Source organism: Ctenopharyngodon idella, chromosome 23, assembly GCF_019924925.1.
Source record: "Ctenopharyngodon idella isolate HZGC_01 chromosome 23, HZGC01, whole genome shotgun sequence".
Taxonomy (NCBI): domain Eukaryota; kingdom Metazoa; phylum Chordata; class Actinopteri; order Cypriniformes; family Xenocyprididae; genus Ctenopharyngodon; species Ctenopharyngodon idella.
The window spans coordinates 14,054,067-14,071,748 of record NC_067242.1 but is presented as its reverse complement, the minus strand read 5'-3'; the positions used below and the strand labels follow the sequence as shown (position 1 = coordinate 14,071,748).

The 17,682-nt window shown below is 35.9% G+C and overlaps 1 protein-coding gene across 2 annotated transcripts; it reads left to right on the top strand.

Moving 5' to 3' along the window:
- Positions 1–3,567: 3,567 nt before the first annotated feature.
- Positions 3,568–16,757, top strand: cip2a (cellular inhibitor of PP2A). Of its 2 annotated transcripts, none has more exons than XM_051882368.1 (21): positions 3,568–4,003; positions 4,662–4,809; positions 4,894–5,009; positions 5,813–5,907; positions 6,707–6,803; positions 6,919–7,041; positions 7,179–7,324; positions 7,411–7,486; positions 8,439–8,666; positions 9,113–9,272; positions 9,733–9,874; positions 10,395–10,494; positions 10,589–10,707; positions 13,586–13,775; positions 13,957–14,031; positions 14,117–14,227; positions 14,426–14,622; positions 14,770–14,883; positions 15,747–15,829; positions 15,961–16,079; positions 16,247–16,757. In XM_051882368.1, exons 1-21 carry the CDS (start codon positions 3,902–3,904, stop codon positions 16,397–16,399), a joined length of 2,694 nt encoding a protein of 897 aa, XP_051738328.1. In that variant the 5' UTR covers positions 3,568–3,901; the 3' UTR covers positions 16,400–16,757. The 2 variants fall into 2 exon arrangements, with proteins under 2 accessions (XP_051738328.1, XP_051738329.1); XM_051882369.1 differs by having other exon boundaries at positions 3,569–4,003; positions 4,897–5,009.
- The last annotated feature ends 925 nt before the right edge of the window (positions 16,758–17,682 follow it).

Sequence of the window (17,682 nt, the reverse complement as noted above, 5' to 3'; positions counted from 1 at the left end):
CTTACAGTCAAGTTTGTTTGAGGATCTGAAATACTGATGACTGCAAATATAGCATCCAAATACAGGGGCTGGACAATGAAACTGAAACACTGGCAAATATAGTGTTGGTTTCACATCTATATGTGTGGCCTGGAGTGACAGTGAGCAGGACAGCAAGTCTTTGTGGTGTATTGATAGTATCCATGGTAATGTTGGCATACCGCCATGTAGGATGAACCACAACCAATGGCAGTAGGCTAGTAGTAGTAGCTGACATTAACTTTTTTGCTCACCATCCACTGTGGCTAGTGGTTTTCCAAAGTTACCTAGCCACTCAGCATTTTCACTGGCCGCAGTTTTGACATTGATACCATGGAGAAAAACATGTTATTGCATTTTTAATATTATGTCATAATTTGTGGACAAATTTTGAGCCAAAAGGGGAGCAAGTCAAAAAATGTCCACCACCAGCATAGTGACCTGGGGCCCATTTCAATAAGGAGGTTCAACCAACTCTGACTGCCCACCAGTGCACAAAGCAAGGTCCATAAAGACATGGATGAGCGAGTTTGGTGTGGAGGAACTTGACTGGCCTGCACAGAGTCCTGACCTCAACCCGATAGAACACCTTTGGGATGAATTAGAGCGGAGACTGCGAGCCAGGCCGCCTTGTCCAACATCAGTGCCTGACCTCACAAATGCGCTTCTTGAAGAATGGTCAAAAATTCCTATAAACACACTCCTAAATCTTATGGAAAGCCTTCCTAGAAGAGTTGAAGCTATTATAGCTGCAAAGGGTGGGCCAACTCCATATTAAACCCTACGGATTAAGAATGGGATGTCATTAAAGTTCATGTGCTCGAACAAAATCGGTCAAAAACGAGGGAGCGAGGGTCTGTCCATATAAACTTCCCTTGTCCACTTCACGAGGTGAAACGCACTTCAAAATGGCGGCAGGAATTCCCCCGAGGGGAAGTGCTTAGGGAAGTTTGAGAGTGCATGTCTAAAAGTGGATGGGAACGCAGCCTGAGTTAAGCGCGTGCACCACGACTATGAAAAGCCATGATCAATGGAGTTCCGACATTTCGATTCACCATGACAACAGCACCAGACAAAAAGACGTCCGCATACTTCAGAGTCAATGCAAGTTTAATTCTTATCACTGTTATACAAACCCGATTCCAAAAAAGTTGGGACACTGTACAAATTGTGAATAAAAAAGGAATGCAATGATGTGGAAGTTTCAAATTTCAATATTTTATTCAGAATACAACATAGATGACATATCAAATGTTTAAACTGAGAAAATATATCATTTTAAGGGAAAAATAAGTTTATTTTAAATTTCATGGCATCAACACATCTCAAAAAAGTTGGGACAAGGCCATGTTTACCACTGTGTGGCATCCCCTCTTTTTATAACGGTCTGCAAACGTCTGGGGACTGAGGAGACAAGTTGCTCAAGTTTAGGAATAGGAATGTTGTCCCATATTTGTCTAATACAGGCTTCTAGTTGCTCAACTGTCTTAGGTCTTCTTTGTCGCATCTTCCTCTTTATGATGCGCCAAATGTTTTCTATGGGTGAAAGATCTGGACTGCAGGCTGGCCATTTCAGTACCCAGATCCTTCTTCTACGCAGCCATGATGTTGTAATTGATGCAGTATGTGGTCTGGCATTGTCATGTTGGAAAATGCAAGGTCTTCCCTGAAAGAGACGACGTCTGGATGGGAGCATATGTTGTTCTAGAACTTGGATATACCTTTCAGCATTGATGGTGCCTTTCCAGATGTGTAAGCTGCCCATGCCACACGCACTCATGCAACCCCATACCATCAGAGATGCAGGCTTCTGAACTGAGCGCTGATAAAAACTTAGGTTGTCCTTGTCCTCTTTAGTCCGGATGACATGGCGTCCCAGTTTTCCAAAAAGAACTTCAAATTTTGATTCATCTGACCACAGAACAGTTTTCCACTTTGCCACAGTCCATTTTAAATGAGCCTTGGCCCAGAGAAAACGCCTGCGCTTCTGGATCATGTTTAGATATGGCTTCTTTTTTGACCTATAGAGTTTTAGCCGGCAACGGCGAATGGCACGGTGGATTGTGTTCACCGACAATGTTTTCTGGAAGTATTGCTGAGCCCATGTTGTGATTTCCATTACAGTAGCATTCCTGTATGTGATGCAGTGCCGTCTAAGGGCCCGAAGATCACGGGCATCCAGTATGGTTTTCCGGCCTTGACCCTTACGCACAGAGATTGTTCCAGATTCTCTGAATCTTTGGATGATATTATGCACTGTAGATGATGATAACTTCAAACTCTTTGCAATTTTTCTCTGAGAAACTCCTTTCTGATATTGCTCCACTATTTTTCGCCGCAGCATTGGGGGAATTGGTGATCCTCTGCCCATCTTGACTTCTGAGAGACACTGCCATTCTGAGAGGCTCTTTTTATACCCAATCATGTTGCCAATTGACCTAATAAGTTGCAAATTGGTCCTCCAGCCGTTCCTTATATGTACATTTAACTTTTCCGGCCTCTTATTGCTACCAGTCCCAACTTTTTTGGAATGTGTAGCTCTCATGAAATCCAAAATGAGCCAATATTTGGCATGACATTTCAAAATGTCTCACTTTCAATATTTGATATGTTATCTATGTTCTATTGTAAATAAAATATAAGTTTATGAGATTTGTAAATTATTGCATTCCTTTTTTATTCACAATTTGTACAGTGTCCCAACTTTTTTGGAATCGGGTTTGTAATATCAGAGGTGAAAACTGACAGAACAGTAAGTTATTGAACTACTATTCATTTTCATGGTATCCCACATGCAAAAAAAAAAAAAAAATAATAAAAAAATAATAATAATAATAAAAAAAAATAAAAAAAATAATTTAAGTGAATTTTTTTTTTTAATTTAGCAAATTATGTTCTATTTACCATGCAGGCTAAAAGTAGCAGTTCTTTGCAATAAGTGTAAATAGTAATTAGATGCTATTTATATTTTATACTGGCAGATACATTCCCATACTATTTGCACCATACTATGTACAACCTCAGTATTGTTGTACATGAATAGGATGCAATAATAACAGAGTTTAAATGTTATACTCTGTTATAACATTATATTATATCTGTTATAGAAACGGGCCACTGGTGTAGAATGGCTCAAAATCCCTCTGGCCACTGTGAAGGACTTGTATGTGTCATTCCCAAGACGAATTGATGCTGTACTGGCCGCAAAAGGAGGCTCTATACCATCCTACTAAATTGTTGTAGTCTAAAACCAGGCGTTTCAGTTTCATTGTTCAACCCCTGTAAATTCTATATCCAAATACGACGTACACGGGTCAATGAACGTAGTTACGTCAGTGCGACGTCGCATTCTGGCTCTTAACCATTCTTTCCAGATTGGGGGTTGTGAGATTTCCTAAGAACATTTAAAAAAGAGATTATTATAAACATTAAAATAAAAATAATCCAATAGTTTATTCATTTAGCTATCTGCTACTTCGTGAAATGTTTAACCCTATATTTTAAACGTAAATATTTAGACATTTGTAAATGTCGCCAGCATCCCCCCCCTACCCCTTTCGGATAATGAACTCTTCCGGCGATTCGAAGTGTTAGCGGGAGGAAGTTACTGTTGAAGCGGACAGTGCTGTGGGGAACTTATTATAAACTTTTGAGTAAATACTACCTAAAATAAAATACTAGAAAATGTCATTTTAAAATATAAGACACCTTAATGCTTGATGAAAAAGCTGTATGGAAGAGATTAAGATATATCCGTTTTTTTAATCTCAGTAACATCGTCTATTATCAACTAGCATAGCCTACTGTATGTTTACAAAACCTAAACAATTCAGATAGTTATTTGATCATTCAAGGCCGCCACTGACCGTCCTTGTGGGTAAAGATGGATGTATCGACCTGTTTGAAGTCTCTTCTGTTGGCCATCCGTCAGTACAGAAATAACAAAAGCGCTTTAAATGCATCACAGCTGCAGAAACACATTGAAGTGAGTGAGAACATTTTTCTATGCGGTTATTCAAAACAATCTGTTTTATTCGTGTAATCTGTCCAATTCTGTCATCATTTTGTCACCCACATGATGTTCACTCACATGAATTCTCCTTTTAATTCACAAAAGGAGATGCTGGGGAATGACAGTCTCAGTCAACATTCACTTTCATTCATCATTTCCATACAATGAAAGTGAATGGTGGCTGAGGCTGTCATTAATCATTTTAGTGTTTTGGAAGGACATAAATAATTTTTTTAATATTATAATTTTCTTCTAGTTTAAAAAAAAAAAATAATATATATATATATATATATGTATATATAATATTTAGTTTCTATTGATCTATTGTATCTTATTTTCTAGTCACTATAGTACTGTACTGTTAGATGCATTATTTATTTATTTATTTACTTACTTAAATCTTTTACTTAAATTATTTATTTTTATCACATTTTTTTTGTTAGTTAATTTTTATTTTTTTACACCCACAGACCCCTTAGCAGTTTCTTGTGGCCACAGTTTGAAAACCTGTGCTCTAAAAAGATATTTGATTTTCTATAAATTGCTCTGTGTTAATGCACTCTCAATTCTGTAATAACAAAAAACTGGAAAAGGAAGTTTATATTTGATTGCTCTCTTTTTAATTCTGCAGGATGTTTGTGGGTTGAAATGTGGTGGAGTGCTGTTCTCAGGTCAGGTGCTGCCCAGCGAGTGTCTGAGTGGACTCATGGAGGTAGCTGGAGACCCCAACACCAATCACACACTGACGGGGACCATTATATCCCTGCTGGCACAGTTTGGTACTAAACTCTTTAACATAGTTATACAGTCGCTGCATAGTCACCCACTGTTTACCTGTGCATGTACTTTTCTTAATGGCCCAGCAGCTTCTGATGGTGAGGCCAAAGAGGCTCTTCACAGCAGCTACAACTTCACTGGCACTCTGTCATCCATAATTCACTGCAACAGAGCCACACCAGAAGAGCCTCTTGTGCTGCAGGTGAGAGTACTGATGAAGTCTGCACTTCACCAACCATGACTTTTGAAGTGCAACTTTTTATAAAGGGTCAAAAAAACTTTTAAATGAGTTATAACTCATAACACAATACTAATTTTGGCTTGTTGTTAACATGGACAATCAGGCCAGTATTGTGTTTTGACCCATATATTTAATGTGACTTACACTACTTTTCAAAAGTTTGGGGTCAGTAAGTTTTTTTTTTTTTTTTTTTTTTTTTTTTTTTTTTGAAAAAAGTTTCTTATGCTCACCAAAGTGCAAATAGTAAAAACAGTAATAGGTTATTATAAATGTTATTATAATTTAAAATAACAGTTTTCTCTATTTTAATACATCTTAAAATGTTGTTTATTCCTGTTAAGGCAAAGCTACATTTTCAGCATCATTGTACTCCAGTCATCAGTGTTCCTTCAGAAAGCATTCTAATATGCTGATTTGCTGCTCAAGAAATATTTCTTTTCATTATAAATGTCAAAAACTGTTTTTTTTTGATAAATAAAAAGTAAAAAAGAAATCTTTTGTAACAATGTAAATATAATTGCTGTCACTTTTGATCAGTTTAATGCATCCTTGCTGAATAGTATTGAAAAGTATTCATTTCTTTTAACACATCCCCAAACTTTTGAATGGTGAATCACTTTATTAAATGCCATGTAATTGCACAGATGTTTTTCCAAGGTGGTTTTATTTCATGTTGTTTAATTGAAGTTATCCAAACGGACTGGAATAAAAAAAAAAAAAAGATTATTTGGTCATGTGAATAATGTCTTTAACGGTCTCCACAGTGCCTTAATGTGCTGCAGCGACTGACCTACAACGTGAGGACTCTGCATTGTGCCTCTCACATCCATGAACTCATCAGCTTTCTGATGCATCACGTGTAAGAACCACAACATTCGCTTTTCCGCTTTGTGTGTTGATGTTTGTGTGATGTAGATGGCTTGGATACTTTTTAGCATAGCAGTCTTCATGTTTATAAAGGTACAGATGGTGTATATTACTACACTACTGTTCAAAAGTTTGGGGTTAATAAAACTAGTGGTGAAATAGACAATTCCAGAAAAAAGCAATGTATTTTTCAGCATGAGGCGTTTTTATAGTAATACGCCAATACTTTCTATGGTACTATGATAATTTTTCAGGCAACAAGCTAATCATGTTTGAGGGATGTGCTGTCAATAAGAGCCACAAATAAAATCATGATATTGACAAGTGGTCACAATACTTGTCTGTGAATAGCTTTTGGGTGTCTCGTTAAGAGGAAACAGGCATGCGAGGGCTTGTGTAGTGGAAAACCACAACCCTAAACTGAAGCATTGTTTTAGCTTTTAATCACAGTAGGCTGTCTGTCTAGTAGTGCCCTTTATAACTTGCAAGATGTAATAAACTATAGCACAAAAATGTTTATGCATGCAAAAATTCACAGAATTGTGAGATTGACACGCTAGAGCAGTTATACTAAAACAAACGGGTTGTTCCTTTTTACTTGTTTTTAAGTATGTACAGTAGTCAACATTTGAAGTGGATCAAAAAAGTTCGTCAAAGTTGTCATAAGAAGAAGGTTTTAGGACAACTTTGATGAAAGGTTTTGATCCACTTCAAATGTTGACTACTATATTTATTAACTAAAAAAATAAAAAAAAATACTGAAATCCTAATGCTTTTATGGTTGTCTTTAGCCAGTCAAGTAATGATGACATTGTAAAGGCATGCCTGGGCCTGATGGCCAACCTCTGTCGACACGACATTTCAGTGCAGTCACACATCAAATCTCAGGTAAGAATCGACATTAGCTCTGCATATAAACTCTCAAAATTAACTTTTTTATATTTTTTTTAGTGAGCAAACCTGCTGATGAATATTATGGCTGCTTCTTTTTCTTTTTTTGCAGAGTAATGTGAAGGCTTTCTACAGAGCCTTGATTAATTTCCTGGGTCATAACTGTCTGACTGTGGTCGTCTTTGCGCTCTCCATTTTATCAAGTTTGACTCTTAATGAAGAGGTTGGGCAGAAGGTAGGTCAAGATGCTCAACTGTTCGAGATACAGAAAGCTGTTGTTGGTTAGCTCACCTATCTTTTTCGTCATCTTGTCTTGTGGATGGAAACTTGTTTCCATGTGTGGTATTGAGGTTGTGTTTTTTTCTTTTGCAGCTGTTTAATGCAAAGAACATCCATCAGACCTTCCAGCTAATTTTTAATATCACAGTCAACGGAGATGGCACATTAACCAGGAATTATGCTGTGGACTTGTTAGTGGATCTCCTGAAAAACCCTAAAATTGCTGATTACCTGACCAAGTATGTGTTAATGGGAGTTTGATGGCGCTGTTTGAAATGGCTTTATAGTAGCATTGTCTGAACAAATTTTTTTTTTCTCACGGTAGGTATAAACACCTATCAGTCTGTCTGTCTGAGGTTCTCGGGCTCTTACACAGCAAAGATCCTGATACTGCGTCAAAGGTGAAATACGCCATTTTTATCATTATTGTTAATTTTTAGTTTTGTCAAGAAATACATTTGTTATGCAGAATGTATATTTAATTTCAAGCCATTAGACATTAGCTTGTAGATTAAAAGGTCTTTAAGAAAATAGCCCCTTTTACACATTAAACCCACAGACTATATAAAAAAAAAGATGCACAATCCGTCTCCACTTCCTTCCACTGTAGAAAACTGAAGCCAAAATATCCAAGCAACATCATTTAGAGCCTGAGTCTGCGCAGCAGTGAGCCTGAGCTGGTGCCGCGTTATTGAAGTCCCGCCCATAGTCCCGTTCCCGCAGACTGAATCGCAAGCACAGCTGTCAATCATGATGCTACACCCCATTTTTATAACATCAAATAACCTTACTGGAAAAACTAACACTTGAGCACACGTTAGCATGATAAGGACTACCTAAAATGACAGAAGCCATCTTCTTAAAAAATTATTTGAAGTGTAATTGGATTTTTTTTAGTTTGGCTTGTATCCCATTGGATTACATGGCAGGGGGCGGGGTTTATGACCTATACTCCAGCCAGCCACCGGAGGAGATTGAAATGTTTTGACTTCACTTTTCAGAACGTGTGCAGCACACTTGATTAAACCCAGTAAATTACCATAAAGTACCGGATTGACTTTTTTAGTACACAAATGTGCTGTTCACACTAGCAACGAGCTTTATGACTGGCCCAAAGAAAACTTCTTACGTCAGCACATCCTGCTCATACCAGTAATCCTATTCTTTGTTCACACATAAGTTCACACATAGTGTCATACAGGTAATGTTACAGCTGCCATTGCCACAAAGTGCCATGACTGATTTACTGATATTTAAATTACCAATAAAGACTGCAGGTGTGAAAGGGGTTAATGAGAGTCATAAATTCTAGTCCTAATTGGTGACGATAATAATAAGTTCTTTTCTGTGCAGGTTATGGAGTTGCTGGTTTCTCTGTGCTCAGTCCCTGTCCTGCGTAAGCTCGTCTGCGAGACGGTGCTCCGACCTCCAGCCCCTCGAATACAGCCTGGTACTAGAAAAGGTGTCCAGGCTCGAGGGTCCGAACCAAGTTTAGCACTCGTCCACTGGGTCACTTCACCTCTGGATGGTCCAGATCAGTGCTACATGCAGGCTCTGTCCCTGCTGACTGAGCTTTTTGAAGTATGCTGGTGTTTCAATGCAGTTTATGCTTTTTAAAAATACTTATTGTTACAAAACAGCTTTACAAAGAATACCGCCTTTACAAAGAACTCCTTTAGATGTCTTAGTGTAAAAACAAGGGAAATGATCATGCGCGATTAAATATCCAATTTTGACCATTACTGATAAATTTAAAAATTTGTGCATCCCTAATACAAAAAGAATAGACTGATGGTATTTTGAATATATATAATTTAGCCAACATTTTTAATTACATTTTTGCATGCCATTCATTTAAAAGAATATTTTTTTTGTATATAAATGATATTTTTCTATTCATTTCTTTCATATTTTTCTATAATAAATTAGGAATCCATGCACAATTCAAATAGTTTGATTGGGACCTGTTGTCATGTTAGAGACTTTCCATCTTATTAATTAATTAATTTTTGCTTGTATTCATCCAGGAGGCGATTGATTCCTCTCTGTGCAGCTCAGCTCAGTCGTTTGTGGAGCTGCTACTACAGGAAGTGTTGGTTTTGCTGCAGTCTCCAGACTCCACTGAAGGAGACCAGCTGCTAAAGAAACACTGTCTGCGTGCAGGCCGTGTCGTTGACTTTCTGCTAGATATCCTCACTTATTAAACACAAATAATCACACTTCAACACACATCACAGATCAAGCCTTCTGTTTCCATTAATAGTGTTAGTACTAGCCAATCGATATGGGCTTTTCGATGACCACCAGTGTCAATATCTAAACAGCAGAATAGCCGATGGCAAATATAGTGATGAGACATGCCAAAAATTACTGATATTAAACGAAAATGTATAGACAGTTTGTAAATAAATTCGAATATTTAGTCAACTGAATAATTACAACCAAAAATCTGCTGTCAGGACAGAAAATCTGGACTTAGAAATAACAGTATGTGAACAGTTATTTACCGATATAAAATCTCAAAATGGCAGATATCTGCTAATTTATTATCCTGGCTTATATATGAATTGATCAGTAATTTTATAGTTGTATTGTAACAATGTGATTGTATTGTGTGCAATAGTAGAGATATCCTTGACTCTTTCACTGCTTTGCGGCGATGATGCTCTGAGGATGCTGGTATCCCGGCGGCTCAGTCCTGAAGTGTGTGTCTCACAGGTGGAGCTTCTGGTATCATACTGTCAGGACCTTGCTGGGTCCACCTGCACTACCTCCAACCACCAGTTCAGGTAATTACATATTCTGGAAGTAATACCATTTGTGAGAAAGTATTGACACTTACACTGCTGATCAAAATGTTTTAATTTTTTAAATATTTTTGAAAGAAGTCTCCTATGCTCACCAGGGCTGCATTTAAATAGTCAGAACAGTAATATTGTGACATATTGTTTTAATATATTTTAAAATGTAATTTATGTATGTGTTGGCAATGCTAAATTTTCACATGACCATTCAGAAATCGTTCTAATATGCTGATTTGCTGCTCAAGAAACATTTCATATTATTATCAATGTTTTTTTCAGGATTCTATGATAAATAGATGAAACAGAAATCTTTTATAACAATGTAAATGTCTTTACTGTCACTTTTGATCAATTTAATGAATCCTTGCTGAATAAAAGAAGTAATTTTTTACCTTCCTTTTTGGAGTGAAAGTGAAAAATGTAAAACTTTTTTTTTTTTTCTTCCATTAAACACTATATTGCTGGTATAATGGATTTTTAAAGTTGTCAACGTGTGTATCTCTAGTCAGCTGTGCTCTGAAGTGGTGTTGAAGACTCTAGAACTGATGAGCCACCTCAAGCAGCAGATGCCAGACATGGAAACTTCCTTCTACAGAATCTTACAGGTGCTAGACTTATTCTGCCCTCCCCTCAGAGTTTCTGATCACTTTATATTTTATAGCTCTTTTTTATACATGACCTCTTTTGCACTGCATGCAGGATAAGCGCATGGTGACACCTCTCTCATTAGCTCTGACCTCGAACTGCAGAGAGCATGTGCAGGTAGCGCTTCGCATACTATTTGAAGCAGCCCCTCTCCCTGACTTCCCTTCTGTCATGTGAGTAAACAGAACACATTGCCACAGTGTGAACTACTTCTTTGAGGTGTTAAAATGATCAGTCCACTATATGAAGTGCAAAATATAGTGACCGCCACCTTAATGACTAAGTAAAATAATTGTTTCATTGGTAACACTTTACATTAAGGTTCATTTGTTAACATTAGTTAATATATTAACTAACACTAAACTAACCATGAGTAATACATTTGTTACTGTATTTGTTAATCTTTGTTAATGTTAGTTAATGTAATGTAGTTAATGTTAGTAAAAATCCAGCTGTTCATAGTTTGTTCATGTTAGTTCACAGTGCATTAGCTAATTTTAACAAATACAACTCTTGATTTTAATAATCTATTAGTAAATTGGGATAAAAGCATCTGCCTAATGATTGAATGTACATAGGAACATGCTAAAAACCACTGAGAAGTTTTTAGAAACCACTTGTTGGTGACCGCCCACAATGCACCTAGCGTTGTGGTGGGAAATTTTTACATGTGCAAGTACTATGTTTTCATCAAAAAATGTATTAATGTTGTTTAGCAATGTTAGATCTGATGAAATCTTCCCGTCAGAAATATAAAATCCAGCCCTGGACGCCGGATCTTGTCAAATGATATCTATTTGTCTGGTGTATGCAACCCAGCAAACCTGTCAACAGAAAGTCTTGTCTGGTACCTCAAGAACTCTATTAACAGTCTTTTATCAGCCTGAGAGTTGACTGTAAAGCCAGAGAGGAGAAGAGCAGAAGCAGGAGACGAAGTAATGATAATAAAAGAGCATAGTTTATTGAATAGTCTTAGTTGCGTATGGATCAATGCTCAGACTTCGTCTGGCCAGTACAATTCCAACAAGTGTTATTATGCCAAGGGGAAAACAATGGAAAATTACAGCTTCACACCATCATCCTGTGACATTAAAAACCTTGAAATGGAGACATTCTCTTATCTCCTACCTGTGAAGACAAACATCCCTTTAGACCACACAGTCTTAAGGTTTAAGCAATGGAAAAGAAATGAGTAATATAAAATATTTAAAAAAAAACATAAATGAATAATAATAATAATAATATGAATAAATGATAAAAGATGTAAATGAATAATAACAATGAATAAATGAATGATATAAATGAATAAAATGGTTAAATGATGTAAATGAATAATAATAGTATGAATAAATGATATAAATGAAAAAAATAGTTAAATGATAGATGAAATTAAATCATTAAAAAAACCCTTAAAGTAACACACAAAGGTTGCTATTGAAAATCTTTAGATCCTTCAGCAACCAAATTGTACACTATCAGTTAAAAGTGGGATTAGTAAGATATTTTAATGTTTTTAAAAGAAATCTCTTATGCTCATTGCCTGCTGAGCTTTACGCACCATCTGTCACTTTTCTCTTACACACGCACACTCAACGTGAGAGAAAGAGAGCACATGCAGGGCTCGGTGACAGAACTGTGACTGTCCTGATTGGGCCAGTGCTGCGTCGTCATGAAAGTTTATCATTTCCATGCGTTTTTAAGCCTTGGCAATTTAACGAAGCACAAGAAGATGCGAAAGATAACTCGCGCACACTATTTGAGAAGTTTTGTAAACGCAAACTGCACTTCGCCCAGAAAGCTACGTCTGACAGCAGGTGAGTACTGAATTGAGCTCTCTTTCTCGTATTCTTGCACGTGAACAGACAATTTTAACGCAAAATTGTCAAAATGCCCGTCTTGGCGAGCATCATAGTAAACATAGTCGGTTATATCTTAAGTAAACGTAAACAGTCGAAAAAGAAAATGCATGTGTACAGTATCAGTATATTGGATCCTTGCATTATGTCTTAAAGTGACAGTGTTTTTTTAATGTTAAACAACAGACTAGTTGCAAAAAATCACTCAATGCTCTTGACTGAATCCGTTTTGTAACTTTAAGTATTCATCTATATTTAATTTATACACTGATACAGTATTGTAGTTTGATTATTTGTTCTTATTTTATTAGACTGTATACTTGACTTTAATAGTGTTTGAAATGTATGTTTTATATTTATATTATATTTATGTAGAATTTTTTCATTTGCATTGTTCTTGCATTCCATGTAAGAAGTCTGGTGAGTAAAATAAAAAACTAGCCAATGGCGACTTGAGCTTCAGTGTGTCCGTAGAGGGTGTCACATGATCCTTCAGAAATCATTCTAATATGCTGATTTGAAAAACATGATACATTTTTTTTCAGAATTCACTGATGAATAGAAGTAGGAAACTTTTGTAACATTGTCTATACATAGTCGCTTTTGATTAATGTAATGCATCCTACCTGAATAAAACTGTTTTTATTTTCTTCAACTTTTGAACAGTAGTGTATTTAGAACACTGATACTAAATCCTGGAATATTAAAGGGTTAGTTCACCCAAAAATGAAAATAATGTAATTTATTACTCACCCTCATGCCATTCCACATCCGTAAGACCTTTGTTAATCTTCGGAACACAAATTAAGATATTTTTGTTTAAATCCGATGGCTCAGTGAGGCCTGCATAGCCAGCAATGACATTTCCTCTCTCAAGATCCATTAATGTACTAAAAACATATTTAAATCAGTTTGTGTGAGTACAGTGGTTTAATATTAATATTATAAAGCGACGAGAATATTTTTGGTGCGCCAAATGTTTTTAGTGCATTAATCTTGAGAGAGGAAATGTCAATGCTGGCTATGCAGGCCTCACTGAGCCATCGGATTTCAACAAAAATATCTCAGTTTGCGTTCCGAAGATTAACGAAGGTCTTATGGGTGTAGAACGGCATGAGGGTGAGTAATAAATGACATTATTTTCATTTTTGGGTGAGCTAACCCTTTTATGCTCCTCTTTCGCTATTGTTTTAAGTCTAGGGGACAGTATTGCTGCCAATAATGCATATCGTCAGAGGGACGGCGAGTTGTCGATCCGAAGCAGTTCTGCTAGTGAAGATGTGTCCTTCGTAGGGAAGAGTTTCCCCATGACGCATGCCGAACCCTCTGGTTCTGCCTATCACAGTATCGACAGCCTCATTGAGAAGCTTCAGAACGGAGTAGAGGTGACAATAACATATTAGATCTGTGACCACAATATCCGCAGATGTTCCATCGTGGGTTTAGTTGCATGTATTTCCGAATTGACAATAGAAACATGCTAGTAAGTGGGTGGCTTGCTTGATTTAATGAACCAAACATCGTCAGAGGTACTCATTTTTTGTTCCTAATGTTGTGGTGTTACAGTTACAGGAGAAAGTGAAAGATGTACACATGTCAGAGATCATTGAGGTGTATGAGCAGAAGCTCTCTGCACTAGCGGTAAGTGACCAAGTTACATAGAAATTTCCTGTGTATATGTAACTTATGCAGACATTTGTAATTGTATGTACTTTTGTCTATGTAGTGTAAAGAGAGCCGTCTGCAGGATCTTTTGGAGGCCAAAGCACTCGCACTGTCACAGGCTGATCGACTTATTGCCCAGTACCGCTGTCAGAGAGCTCAGGCGGAAGCTGAGGTTTCACAAGAAGATATATATTTTTTTTTCTTTCTACAGCGCTGACCACATTCTACACCACTTTTAATTATGCATGTTTTTTTGAGTTGCACATTTATTTTAACTGACTATATTTTTATTTGTACAACTGTCTTATTCTCTTGCTGTTTGCCTCTTTTCAAAGTTTTAATTTCTTTTAATCTTTTTTCCCCATTCTAGGCACGTAAATTAGCCTCTCTACTGAAAGACACAGAGCGGAGGAAAGAGGATCTGCAGACGGAGTTGAATGATCAGCTGTTGGAGGTCGAGAGGCTGAAATCTGACAGCCAGCAGCTCCTGGAGCACAATGGCCGTCTGCAGGCAGTTGCTGACCAGCATCAGGAGCTGAAGGGCACCTACAACCAGCTGCTCAGTAGGTCAGTGTCCCTCTCTCTCACACTCGAATAATACTTTTTAGCCCTTCTGGAATGGATCTGTCAAATGATTTGTTATAGATAAGCAACTTCTACTTTCTCCTCGTCCTTTTTTTTTTATTTTTACTATTTATTTATTTATTTTTTTAGGTATGACAAGAGTGAAGGGATGCTGAAGGAACTGCAGGCTGCCCATATCTCTCTTACCCAGCAGGCCGAGGGGCTGAGAAAGACCAATGAGGGATTAAAACTCCAACAGGAGAGGTCAGTGTTTGAAACGGTGGTTTGAATGTCAGGCATTTTTTACTCATTAAGCATAACACAACTCTAATAATAATAATAATAATCATAATTTTTTAAATATTGCTATTATTATTATTATTAAAAAGTTTTTATTAGTTATTATTGTTTTATTAGTTATTATTAAAGTTAGACTATGCTTTATGATACCCTTAAATGAGTTAATAATATTATTAGTAGTAATAGTATGTAAAATTATATTATGAAGCATAATCCAACTCCAATAATAATAATTATTATTATTATTCACTGAAGCTAGATTGTGCCATTATTATTAAGTTAATATTATTATTATTATTATTATTATCATTATTATTATATTAGACAATATAATAATTAATATTATTATAATTAATAGTTGTTATATTTTTCACAATAAAAAACAAATAATAATGTATCATTGTATTAATAATAATAATAATAATAATTTATTATTATTATTATTAGTAGTAGTAGTAGTAGTAGTAGTAGTAGTAGTAGTAGTAGTAGTATTATTAATGGGAGTTGGGTTACCAGCCCTAAATGATTTATATTATTGTTGTTGTTGTTGTTGTTAATAATAATAAAAATAATAATAATAATTATAATAATAATAAATAATAATAATAATAGTAATAGTAGTTGGTTACCAACCCAAATGAGTCAGAAATATTATTATTATTATTATAGTAGTAGTAGTAGTAGTAGTGTAAATATATTAATATAACAAATTGTTTTAAAATTGTATTACTACACCCACAATAATAATAAACTTGACTGTTGATAGAAAATGAATAACTTGAAAATGATTGAATGATCTTCAAATCTTTGGTCTTCTATCTGCTCAGGACTCTTGCAGACATTGCAGAAAAAGAACAGCAGATAAAGGGCCTAAAGACAGACGTGTTGGAGAAAGACAAAAATATAGCAGGTGAGAAAAAGGTTTAAGCAGCAGTGGAATTAGCTTGTCACATGGGTTTTATGAACTTTGTGCTGTTTCAGTTTTACACGTGTGTGTTTGGTGTAAAGTATACATTTGAGTGTCTTGCTGTGCTATATCAGGTCTTCAGAATGAGATGAGAAGACAAGAAGAGCAGATTCATGAGATGGAGGAGAATATTTCAATTCTCAAGAAAGAGCTTAATAAGACAGAGCAAGCCAGGAAGGACACCAGCATCAAGGTGCCATCAACACTCATTCAAACCTTTCCCATCAGTCTCAATTAATACTTTCACTATTAAACAAAACAGTCATAATTTAGCTTTAAATATTTTATACCTGCTATATAAACATCATGTAGGCCACATAATGATCCAGTGTGTTTTCTGTTGTTGCACTCATTTTGTAGGCTTCCTCTCTGGAGCTGCAGAAGTCCCAGCTAGAGGCCAAGCTGGAGAAGATGGAGGAAGAGCTGAGCAAACACACGCAAATGATCGCCATGATACACAGTCTCAGCAGCGGCAAACTCAAGGGCGACGTCACCGCCAACCTCTCTCTGTGATATGCACACGTTCTCATGTACACACCATGAAATACATGCTTAATGAAATGAAAATAACTTATTTTATCTGTTTTGTTACTTTTAATCTGTACACTTTGTATGTTTTCTTACCTTCATGTGCTTATGTATGAATGAATGAACTGTCGACAGAACATTAATCTGCTTCCATTTTGGATTAAATTCATTTGAAATTATTTTAGACTGAAATTATTCAGCTATTAATGTAATGTGTAGAATTTAAAAATGTCAATCTTTGGCCACCAGAGGGCACTGTATGAACTTTTTAAAGATTTTGAGACACTATTTTAAACTTTTTCCCCTTTTTATTTTTCAATAAACAAGATTTTTTTTCCCCTTATTGCTTTATCCACATCAGCGTAGAATGTCTGTCAGAGGTATCCTGACCTCTGTTTCTAAATATGTTTTGACACCGATTGATTACAAAATTGGGTTAATGGTGAGACGTCTAGGGCAACAGAGAAAATGTTTAGTGATCATTCTCTAAGTTTCACTTTGATAAGAATGTTTTACAGCAGAAAGTACGTGTTTTATTAGGGCCATTCCAATGGCATGACTTCCTTGTTAAAATGAAATCATCCTTTAGGCATGGAAAAATACACTTAGGAATTTCTGTGTAATTCATAAGTGCACTCTTCCATTGTAGAAAACAACATAATGTGCATATAAATGAGAACAAGAGCAGGTATACTTATGCAAAACTCTGAAATGAAAGACTGAAATAGTATTTTTGTTTTTTGTAAAATGTTCTCCAATAAATTTTTATTTACAACTTTGCAAAATATTTTTTAGTGTATAGAAAAACAAAAAATGGCATATTACTTGATTCAGCTCAGAAATTATAAAATGTTACTAAAACTAATATTATTTCACACTTAACATTAGTTTCAGTGTAGCCTTTAACTTTCTGTTTTGGTAGAACCTGATTTGTTACATACTTACATACTTTGTCATCCAATCAGATGGATGTGGCCATGTGTTTGTGCTCTACATACCACACATTGGCTCTTTGACAGATATTCTGACAACTGAGTGTGAAAGTTTCTTTAAGAGACATGTGTTAATCTTACTTGAGTTCTGTTTGAACATACTCTCAGATTCAGAGCACTAACTGATAAATCAGTAACCACAAACAACAGATTTTCTTAAATATTAAAGCTGTATTTGGAGTGAAAAGCTTCCTGTAAAACAATGTCCTGTGGGTATAAACTCAGACTTTTTTCCTAGACTTGTTAAAAAAAAGATTTCATAGAATTTAAGAAGAA